We start from the raw sequence: 11,480 nt of genomic DNA, 5'->3' as shown, positions 1-11,480 counted from the left end.
CATGGCTCCCTCTCCAATACTCATCGTCATATGAGTATCAAACACTACGGCTACAGAAAGTAACTGGCAACAGGGAAATCGAGACAGAACCTCTGTTGACAGGGAACTGCCAGGCTGCACTGGCCTCTGGTGCCAAAAAGCCGAATAGCAGCTCTGCAAAGAGGGCTGCCCAGCAACCAGAAACCCTCCCTGTCAATACCGGCGTCCACACTGCAGTTACAGTGACAGTACTCTGTCAACTGATCGTTATGCCTCGGATTTTGGAGGGACAATGCTGTCGAGGCAAATGCAGAGTTCTGTCGAGAATCTGTCGACAGAAGGCTTCCTAGACGCTCCTTGAGTTATCAAAACAAAAAGCAGTCAAGTAGCACTTTAAAGACTAGCAAAATAGTTTATTAGGTGAGCTTTCGTGGGACAGACCCACTTCTTCAGACCATAGCCAGACCAGAACAGACTCAATATTTAAGGCTATGGTCTGAAGAAGTGGGTCTGTCCCACGAAAGCTCACCTAATAAACTATTTTGCTAGTCTTTAAAGTGCTACTTGACTGCTTTTTGTTTTGATGGTGTATAGACCAGCACGGCTTCCTCCTCGAGTTATGTTGAGAAAACTCTCTAGCGCAGACCCAGTCTACGTGTCTCACTCCTTTTACAGGAGGGACACCACAGAGACAAGCCAGGAAGCTCATGCAGTGGTCGCTCAGGCAAGACCCAGCTGGAGTCCTGGAAAGTCGGAGAAGGGTGTTAATATCCTGGGGGACTGATTTAAGGCTGGGGGTAGGTGCTGCGATCACAGCTGTGGAGGCTGGTAGGCCCCCGTGTGTGGCTACACACCAGACGCACTGTCGTCTGTGCTGTGGGAGTCCCCCACACATTGGCTTGCTAACGTCTCTCAGCCTTTATCCAAGCAGATTTGAGTTCTGGTTTTGACCCATATTTACAAACACCACACAGAACCTGCCCAGGGCCTACAGGAAGGAAGGTGAGTTTGGACTACACCTGTGGTTTGCATGTGCTCTTCATTTCAGGGTAGGAGCCAGCCCCTTTGCCCCCGTTTTCAAACTAGAGACAGCCTGGTCATCCTAATGTGATCTCTATTTCCAACCCCTGCTAACAGCATCCCGCCTGCCCGACAGTGACCAACAGGGGTGGGGGAGTGCGTCTCCAAGCCATTCATCCCAACAGCCCTGAAATGCACTATAAGCTTGACACTTTTTGAACTGCTGCATTTGCTGGCAGGGTCCCTGTGGGTTCACCAAAGCTCCGAGTAACTCTCAGTGTCACGTCCCCAGCTGCCCTTGGAAAGGGTTTATTCAGAATTTTAAAATATCTGTACAAAACAGGAAGGGTGCTGCCCAGAATCCCAGCACTGGGAAGCTGGTGGCGGGGAAGGAGGTGACGCACCAGAGAGACAGTTCCCCCCTATGCCGGGCTGCACAGATCATGGGACTGGGTTTAGAGGAATGTATTTTTCTGTCTCTGCGCAGATACGTGACTGAACTGGTGAAGCAGACCAAGTCAACCTTGACCCATGTGCAACCACATACGTGTAGAGCTCTGGCCCCTGCAGTGAAGCAAAACATGTTTCCTTTGGAGGATGCTTGGCCAGTCAGTTGACCACTAGCTTCTAATTCAAAAGCCATCAGAGCAGACATGGACATGCTCTCGAGGCCATAAATACCCTTTATTACCTAGGCCTTAGTAACTGTAATTCTCAGTCACATCCCTTCCCATGTTGTCACTGAATCCAAGCAGGGACCACAGCCTGTTGTGTGATTCCCATTTTCCCGTGATATGGAGCATCCCAGACAGCACAGTCACTGGACACGTGGAGAGGAAAGAGTATTCCCGCCCTGGTGGCTTGGAGCTCCTGGAGAGGTGGGAAACTCCTTAGTAAATGCCATATGTGGGCTCATCACTGTCCCTGTACCTATCCAGGTACCTCAGCGGCTGCAGATGTGGAAACTTCTTCTGAGGGGGGTGATAAACAGGGGTCCGCACAAACTCAAACACTGGCTCCTTCATGTCTGCAAAGGGACAGTGCTGAACATTAGCTGAGGGACATCTCAGAACCAAACCATGCATGCGCCCACTCTCCACCCTGCAGGAGACCCCACATGCCCCTTCTAAGGCAGAGAGTGAGACCCACAATGGAGCAAACCATATGCGCAGTTCCTAGCAATGGAACCTCTCTCTAACACGTACTCTCCCACTGTTATTGGAAAGCTCCAAATCCAAATGGGATTGGACGCCCATGGGAGTATGATCATAATCTAAGCGTGTCCCGGACACACTGCAGCCTCTGAAAGACAGGGCAATGGCTTCTAATTCTCAGCTGTAAATGTTCCCAGTGTCAGACTAATGTACCAGTAATAAATGGCTATCTAGGAACCAGTTAGAGCAGGAGCAGCCAGCCAGTTAGAGACTAAGGGGGAAAACAGCTGTGAAGAGAGTGCAAAGAGACAGTTATATTTCTAGATGTATAAAAATAAAAATATAACATGGGGCTCTGCCCTCTCCCACTCCCAGCACTCCTGCTCTTACCCAATCTCCTTCCTCTCCCCAAGAGCCAGGCACCCCCAGCTTCCCCGCCACTCCAATCCCATCACCCACCACTCCCTCCCCCCAGAGCCAGGCACCCCCATCCTCCCTGCTCTAATCCAATCCTTGCCCCCTGCTTCAAAGCCAGGCACTCCCAGCTCCACCCCGTCAACCTAATGCCCCACCGCTTTCCCCAGAGCTGGACACCACCCTCCCAGCCTCTGATCGAACCCAACACCCATAGTGCCTGCGACTCACTGGGGCCGCTGCTACGTGCTTCTCCCTACAGATGCTGGGGTGCGTGCGCAGAGCTGCGGGTTGGCCACCCCTGAGTTAGACCAACTGTTCCCCACAAGGGGCGATACAGAATTGACCACTGGATTGGTTGGTGGGAGGACAAAGGGGCCACTCCCTCCCTGGTGCCCCTGTAAAGCCAGTTTCTTACTGAGAAGGTTGTGAAAGACATGGGTAACGGAATCATCCCACTGGCACTGGAAAAATGCCAGCCCGGCAGGAGTCATGTCGTTCTGGTGCTTCTTGTAGAAGTCAAACGTCTTGAAGGTTCTCATCTTGAGACTGTGGCTGAAAACAGGACAGGAATAAAAGGACGGGTCTCTCTTTCCCATGGCTAACTATCACAAAGCTACCAGCCCGCATCAGCACGGATTCCGCAGAGATGGAGAAGAAACACACCCCAGGAGAGAAACCTACATGGGTATTTGGAGCCAAAGCTCCCTAGGCAGGCGGAAGTGAAAGCATGCCAGCCATACGTAAATCGACTTCGTCATGTCAGTCTGGTAAGTCTTTTGCTTAACACCCTGTTCTCCTGGACAAGTCAACAGGACATGACAAAGGTGCAAGGGTCGCCATGCAGACCCTAGTGCAGGACTGGGGCCTTCGCTGAAGAAAAGGTATAACGGGGGGTGGAAAAAATGCGACAGGCTGTGGCAGCAGTAATACCTGCCTGTGTCTTCACAGACCAGCTGTGCACACAGCCTGCAGAGTGCAAAGGGAAACAGAGAAAGTGACCGTGCACCCAGCACTGGCCAGAGCACAAAGGAAACAATCTGGAAGTACAGAGGAAAACCACCTTTCAACGACAGCACTGTTACACGCAATCTCAGCGGGTAAAATGATTTCAGAAAGCCGTAGGATTTCCTTTTTCAACTGACTCTGTCCCCTTAAGGGAGCAGCTTTGTGAGCTGTGATCAACACTGGGCACAAGACCTAGCAGGGATTCAAAATTACCATGGAGTTGACCGAACATCTTCAGAGAAATCGATTGGTCGGTCCTGCTTGAAGAGGAGAAAGACAAAGCGGTGGTAGCCAGTTCCCTGGGCAGGAAATGGGGGGAAGTAATGGCAAATCTCTTCTCCTGATTCGATGTTGTTCCCTGGAATGTTCGTCCTGTGAAAGGCAAGATATTTTCTTGTCACGATGCAAGTGGCTGGTTTTATTCTTGACACCTCTGATCAAAATCACAGCATTAAAGTCTTGCGTGGGAAGATCTGTGGCATCTCCCCTTGTGCATGAAGGGCCAAGATCCTGATATTGTATTAGGCTGGATTCTGGCCACAGTCTTTGTTCAAAAATCTTTCATACAAAGTTACACAAAACAGGCCCCAAACCTTCTTTCGAAGTGAACAAGGTTTGGCAGATTCGCAGATAAAGGCTCTTTTTAGTTACTCAGTATTAAACAAGCGCTAATTCAGCATAAACTTTGGGCGTGAAAGCAGTAACTGGAGCTTATCTTGAATTCTAGCCTCTTAATTCATTGGAGAGGTGATCAAAAAATCTGCATTCCAGTGAGAAAGTGAGATAATGAATCTTCTTCAGCCTAGTTCAAGAAAAGGTCTAACGTGTCAGCATGAGCGACGGCGTAGACCGTGGTTTCCCAAACTGGGGGACGTGCCCCCTGGGGGAGGCATGAAGAAATTCCAGGGGGGAGGCGTGAGCACCCCAGCCCCCTCCTGTCATTTCCATCACCTGGAGAAAGAGCCAGCCCTTGCTTCTGGCTCTCAGCCCCTGCCATTTCAGGTGGGCTACCCGGTGCAGCCACTATAAAAAGCAGGCAGCCGGCAAAGGCCCCCGTGGAGCTAGCTGCAGCCTGTGAAGGTGAGAGAGTGTGGGTTTGGGGGTGAGGAGGAGGATGGAGTTAGATGAAGGGCTGGCAGTGCCTGGCTTTGGGGGAGGGGAGGGGCTCAGACAGGGGGCTGGCCCGTGGTTTAAAAAAAGAGGTTGGGGGGGCATGAGGTTCTCTCAAAATCAAAAGGGGGAGGCCTGATGCTGAAAAGTTTGGGAACCCCTGGTATAGACCCTTCACAGATGCCAATCTGAGCCCGGAAAAGGGAGGTAGCAACAATAACTGTACCAGCGTACGTATTGCTTATTTGTTCCTTTATGTCTCAAGACCATATAGGAACGTTCCTCCAGTAACACCTGATAGAAGGTGTCACCCGACATACCTAAAGACTAGGAATTGGAATTAAACTTATTTTCGACAAGAGAAAACTTACACCACCTTTGTGTTCGCACGTAAACCTGAACCATGGGCAGGGCACTTGTGTAATCTTTAAGATGACTGGCTTATTTGCGCTCATTATGTCTTGCTGCTAGCATCTGTCCAGGGGTCTTGGGGGAACGCCCAGCACCTTTGCTGCCGTCTGTCCACTGGCACCCTATATAATTCATTGTAAGCAGCTGTTTGTCAGTTTCACTGAGCCTAACCGAGCGAAGTGACACTCCACCAGCTGTGCGTAATAAAGGCCTTGTGCTTGAATCTACACGGAGCCAAGCTTTTGTTCCTTCTGTGCAGCTGGGGGCTATTCCCTGCCATAGCAAGCACACAGCTACTAGAGACAGACCTAGGCAGAAGTAGCAGCAAATCACATCCACAGATCCAAACAGAAAACCAGAACAAGTCCTGGAACTACTCTCTCTGTAGTAGTAACTGCTGCAGGACTGACGTCTGACCACCCCTACACAGGCCAGATGGCCAAGAAAAAGCCAAGCCTGTTGGGAAGCTCTTTCCCCATTTCTTTGACTGTTTCTTCTCTTGCAGGGTTCGGAAGGCCAGGCCTGCCTGCCACAGGTGCATTAACTTGCAATACTCACACCAGCCAGTGGACGTACTCGGAATCAGCATCTCGCAGGTGTCCGTCTGTGCATGCACATGAAGAAAAACACACGTTAGTCCCAAGTACTAAGCATTCGCCTTATTGATGGGATCTATTCCCAAGCCAGAATTCCCTAGGTCCAACGGAAAAGTGGAGGATGCCTCCAGACCTCTCCGTATTCATAGTGCCCCTTGCAAAATGACTGATCCCTCTGATTAAGGTAGGCCAGAGGAGCAGAGTATTGCTGCTCCTTCATGCTGCTACACTACCTTCTCCATGTGGCTCTTTCCCTTCTCACCTTTCTCTGAACAGTTTCTGGAGCTATCCTGCAGCTGTGGCTGAACAATCTCTACAGAATGACTAAAACGCTGCATCTCTCAGGTCAGGCAGCCCAAGTGAATAAGATTTTCGTAACAGAAGCAGCCAGCTGAACGCAGTTCTTCAAAGTCTTGATACGTACCCAGATTTGTGAGCAATAGAGTCCACAGGGAACCTTCCTCTGCCTCATACATCACTTCTGGGGGACTGGAAGCCTAAATACGCCACATGAACATAAGAATGTCAGGTAAAAGCTCCCACGCATCGTTCGCATTAAAATTACGCACTCTTCCCAGAAACTAGAGAAATTGATTTAGCCAGCTAGACATAACCTGGGTGTACAAGGAAAGTAACCCCAACTGAACAAATCAAATCTGGCTTTGCCATAAGAAAATCAATTTCCACCAGAAAAGGCAGGGGAGGTTGTTCGAAACAAGCTTGCCATTTCACCTGAAAACGAACCCCTTGTAATGGCGTGTCTTTATCTTAATTAGAAGCATATGATTTTCCATTGGATACATTTCAAAAGGATATTCCTCTTACAATAAATGTCCATGCTGTCAGGCCAGCTAAATCTTGTGTGGCTCCTGATTAGCCTGGGCACGCTTAACATTCCTCCTAGTGATCGATAAGATAAGATACCTCGGTGGGTGTCACGAAGTTCCCATGATATACGGGCATGACGTGCTCATCATCTAGGCTGTACTCGACCCGCAGCGCCACTTGGGGGACAAACGTGGCTTGATCAAACAGATCATGGTATATCCCATAGTGCTCGGCGACACGCTGCTTGTGAAACCGGCCACTGCTTTTCTCCCACTCGGCCTTGACTTCATCCAGTGGAATCACCACTGCAATTGCAGACAGGAGTTGTGAGACACACGGGGAATGCCTTGGCCACGACCACGACAGAAGAGGAGGAAATGAAGACTGCAGGGTACGTACGTGTCCTGAGCAGAGATGCTCTTTCCATTTCCAAGCTCTGCCGGTTCTGTTTCAATAGCTCTTTTCTCTCCTTCAGTCGCTTTGCCCATGGCGGTCTACAGAAAGGCAGGCCAATATCTATCTTTGCCTCTTCATCTAGGGTCAAAATCATGCAGGTGAGAACCCTAAAATAAGCCCCGTTCTCTTCTTTTCTGTCCAGCGGCCAGGGGCAATTGTAACAAGCAAATCAAAACTCCCTGCAGGACACAATCAATCAGACATAGACCCTGATCCTGCAAGGAAGTCTGTGTAGACCCCTGTGCCTGCACGGGGCTCATAACACACCTGGGACATCATTTTGTCTACACCACATAATCTAACTGGCCGGCCAATGAGACAGTCTGGTATCACTGAAACATTCAGTGTTGTCAGCTCTTCTACTGGTCGCACAAGCCTGTTACAAGTGTCCTCCTTCAAGTGGCACGTGGAACACAGCCCCAGTCTTTGGAAGAAGATAAAAATCTTAAGGCCTTTCCCACAAATCACGCAGGGAATAACTCAAGTGACGCATTACAACCCCTGTATCTAGCAGTGCTTTGTGAAAGTCTTGGGGACACCCAAGGATGAAAGGGAATTCATACGCCTGTCGAAGCTCAACTGAGACTGAGTTTTGCTTGTTAAGCAGGTCCATGGGCACACCCCACCCCCGGATATTTCCACTCCTTGCTTTACTATCACATGAACTGTATTGTGGGTGCAATCTAGACTAAATAGTGGAACGATGTCTTTCTTTATGTTTATATGATGCCGAGCGCAGGAGTCAGCAACCCCTGGCACGCAAGCCCATTTTCATTGGCATATGAAATGGGAGCTCAGCTCCACCCCTCTTCCCGCATGCAGCCAGGAGCTTGCTCAAAGCCAGGCCGCCTGTGGGTTAACAAAAGACCAGCTAATGCTTCCGACCACCACCTAAATGGTAAAGCTCTGCCTCGTCATTTATTTATTAATGAAGCTGTTGTAAGTAGGAAAATTAGTGACTTTAAAAAGTACCACCAGCACTCGGCCCGTACACAGAGGTCGAGAGAGCAAATTTTGGCGCTCTGCCTCAGAAAGGCTGCTGACTCCGACTTAGCTTATAAGATTGTCTTCTTGCAAGCTGGATGAGTCTTTCACCTCCCGACGGTGTATATAAAAAATCCCAGGTACCTCTTGGTCTGTTGGGTTCATTATTTCATTCTCAGAGAAGGAGAATAAGAAGTGAGAGGTTGTTTTGAGAGGACTTTGCTTTAGCACATTTGGGAAGGACTACAGTAGGTTGGGTGGGAGAGGTTAGGAGCTGTTAATGCCTTTTAGAAGAGGATTTTGAGTTTACGATGCTTGTAGGTGGGTATTTACTTTTAGATGCGAAACCCAGCTCGTTATCTAGCTAAGCTAACTGAAAACTGAGTGTTTAGGTCTTACCTTTGAGCCCGCAAGCATAGGATGGGAACTCGCTAGATGTTTTAGGAATTAAAATAAATATATTATTAGAAACTAAAATCCTACACACTTCAAAAGGAGCCCTGGCTGGTTTGTTTACCTTTGCATTATAAGGGCCCCAGGAAATAGCTTCTTCACTCTCCACCCTGAACTTTGAATAAAAAAAAAAAAAGCCAAAGAATTAGGTGCCTCTGGCAAGCCCTTTTCTTTGAGAGGAAATGTTTAGTTCATTTCCCTTGATGGGATCACAGCCTTTGGAAACAGTCTAAGGTACCAAGGGGTCTACTACGCACACAACAGTGTGATCAAACCCACATATTTTGCTGCTACAAACAGCTCTCTCTTTTCTTCAGCAAAAGAAAACAAAAGTAACTCCTCCTCCTCCCCCCCTCGCCTACCTTGCTGTGCTGCGAGATGCTTCCTGTAGGTTTTCCACCATGGAGTCTTCTTATTCTCCTTCTCTGCCACTCTGAAATAGCGAGCGAAGCAGCGGTATTTCTCCAATTTCTCCAAGTTTCTGAACTCTATGTCTTCATTAGGCATTGGCCCTAGAGGGGCTGCCCGCTTGCAGAGAGCAGCTGGAAACATAGGACAATCACATTTTACCAAGCCACTGAAAATTATATCCCAGATAGAAAAGATCAGAGGAGTTTAACCCGGGCAAAGAGTACAAGGATAGTTTTGCGATTACAGCATAGACCTGGAGGTACAGAAGCCTGTATTCTGTTCCTAGTTGTACCCCCAGCCTCTGACCAGCAGCTTAACTTCTGTTCTCTCTGCTTCCCTACTTATGAGGTCAAGACAATGCTACACAGGAAAAGGAAAGGAGCGAATAAAAGCAGACGGATTGAGAACAGGTTTTTACCATGGCCAACACAGTACACTGAACTTTTTGTAATCTGCTCATCACCACGGTACTAGCCAGTTTACTTTTATTTTTGGTTGATAGGGAGCATGTTAGGATTTTCTCTGTGGTTAGTTTTTAAATTACTCCTCTCCTCCCACACAAACTTTTAAAAATATTTTTCAGGCAGTGAAAAATGGGAACACTCTAAAGGGTCCAACACCTAGTTCCACTGCCCTGGCCCAGAAGCCAAGAAACAGCCACCCCATCCCTGCATGTTAACTTTTCCATTATGTAACTATTGAGGCTGGTCATGGCCCCAAAGAAAGGGAAGGCTTCTCCAGTAACCCGTGTCAGTTCTGTGGACAGCTTTGAAACAATGTTGTCTATTGTCATTCCCCTCAATAATAAAACACACCATGGGCTCAATGCAGTAGTTCTGGTATTATCTCCTGACTTCTCCAAATTGAGAACACGTAGGAACTCTACTTGTAGCACAGACCAATGCTCTCTAAGCATATTTTAAGTGCCGATGAAGAAGGGAAAGAGACCCCAAGAGCTTGCACAACAACAGGGTCACCACGAGCTGTGATGCTGCATTGATTCCCTCTCTCTCTGCATTCTGGCCAGGTCCCTGAACCAGGCACAGCAATGTCACGGCCACACTGAAGTCGCACTCTGAGGCTGCCCTGGCCCGAAAGGGTGTGCCAGGATCAGGCAAGCCGCACGTTTGTCTTCCGCAGGGACTGGGGCAGACCAGCACACGGACCTGGGAAGGGAACCCAGCCATGCAAAGAGCTGTCCCCTCTCTGGAACCCTGCCACTGGCGGCTGCCCCGCCTCGCCCGGCGGGAGGGAGAAGGGAACCCAGGCGTCCGAGACGCTGCCCCCCCCCCTGGAACCCTGCCACGGGGGGCTACCTCGCACCATGGTGGGGGGAGGGAGAAGGGAACCCAGGCGTCCGAGACGCTGCCCCCCCTCTACAACCCTGCCACGGGGGACTGCCCCGCACCGCCGGGGGGAGGGGAAGAAAGGAACCCAGGCGTCCGAGCCGCTGCCCCTTAAACCCTGGCACAAACAGCTGCCCCGTAGAGCCAGCGGCAGCCAGGAAGAGAACCCAGGCGTCCGAGGCGCTGCACCCGGACACAGCCGGGGAAGGGAGGGGGGGGGCGGCGACTGAGGGAGGAACCCAGGCGTCCGAGAGCCCGAGCCCGACCCCGCTCCCCAGGCCCCGGGCGCGCGATCCCGGGGACAAGAGCAGCCACTCACCCGCGGTGCCGAAGGCCCGCCCGGCCCGTGCTCCGTACAGCGCCGCGCTCAGCATGGGCGCCGCCATTTTGCCCGCGCTGCGCGACGCCGACCACGGGAAGCCCCCTCCCCTCCCCCCGCCAGCGTGCGGCGCCCGGCGAGAGACTGGGCGGAGGGGGGTGGGGCTGTCCTCGCTGGTGCCTGACTAGAAACGTTACAAAATACACCGCGTTCGGGCTGGGCCCCGGGAACACTCGGGCCCCTCTGCAGACAGGCTGGGCCCGTCCTGCGGGGGGTCTGCGCCCTGCAGGTTCTGATCTCGGGGGGTGCTGAGATGAAGGGGGCAGGGGGAGGAACTGCTCGGGCATAGCGGGTCCCCTTGCTGCTCTGTCAGTCGTGCAGAAACAAGTAGGGGGGATACCCAGACCCTCTCCGTGCAGCCCAGTTTCACTGCTGCGTGGCTCCAGTATGAACCAGTGCTCCTGCAGTGGGGTCCGCGCAGAGAGACCCCTGCCCAGAGCCCCTGGGATCAGAGCAGAGCGCTGGGACACCGTCTGGTCCCCCCTCCGCCTGTTAATAATACATCCTCAGGCTCCCATTCACACGAGAGCAGCAACCGCTCCAAGGGTCACAGCCCAGCTCCTGAACCGAGCACAAGCTTCGGGGTGTCCAAGCAGACGTGAATCGGGCAGAGTTGAGGATATTTCGAAAGCGGGAACGGGGGCTAGCGGGCCTGTCCCATTCTTCCCGCGCCCCCCCAGGAATGGAGCCGGAACGACAAAAAGACAGTGTAGCAAAAGCTCGTTTTCATCTAGCACATCTCATCGGTAAATCTCCCCCGAGGAGGTCAGGCTCAGCGTCGTAACAGCAAGAGGTATAGAGTTCCAGGCCGCGTGCTCCAAAGGACTGGGCGAGGGTCCATGCTACGGCATTTAAATTCAGAGCCCGCTGTTATATCTGCTTTTCACTCCAGCCTAATAATCTGCTCTAACTGGAGAGGGGAAACCTTCTA

The 11,480-nt window shown here is 51.1% G+C and overlaps 1 protein-coding gene across 2 annotated transcripts; it reads right to left on the bottom strand.

Moving 5' to 3' along the window:
* Positions 1–1,664: 1,664 nt before the first annotated feature.
* On the bottom strand, positions 1,665–10,600 carry MRPL38 (mitochondrial ribosomal protein L38). 2 transcript variants are annotated; one of them, XM_075014444.1, is made up of 9 exons: positions 10,490–10,600; positions 8,776–8,955; positions 6,920–7,054; positions 6,617–6,825; positions 6,117–6,189; positions 5,655–5,700; positions 3,789–3,947; positions 2,986–3,122; positions 1,665–2,026 (listed from the first exon to the last, which is right to left on the bottom strand). In XM_075014444.1, exons 1-9 carry the CDS (start codon positions 10,554–10,556, stop codon positions 1,890–1,892), a joined length of 1,143 nt encoding a protein of 380 aa, XP_074870545.1. In that variant the 5' UTR covers positions 10,557–10,600; the 3' UTR covers positions 1,665–1,889. The 2 variants fall into 2 exon arrangements, with proteins under 2 accessions (XP_074870545.1, XP_074870547.1); XM_075014446.1 differs by lacking the exon at positions 10,490–10,600 and adding an exon at positions 9,640–9,805.
* Positions 10,601–11,480: the final 880 nt, after the last annotated feature.

This window comes from Carettochelys insculpta, chromosome 20 (genome assembly GCF_033958435.1).
Source record: "Carettochelys insculpta isolate YL-2023 chromosome 20, ASM3395843v1, whole genome shotgun sequence".
NCBI classification, from domain to species: domain Eukaryota; kingdom Metazoa; phylum Chordata; order Testudines; family Carettochelyidae; genus Carettochelys; species Carettochelys insculpta.
Note: the sequence above shows the minus strand (reverse complement) of the source record. Positions and strands in the feature narration are given on the sequence as shown.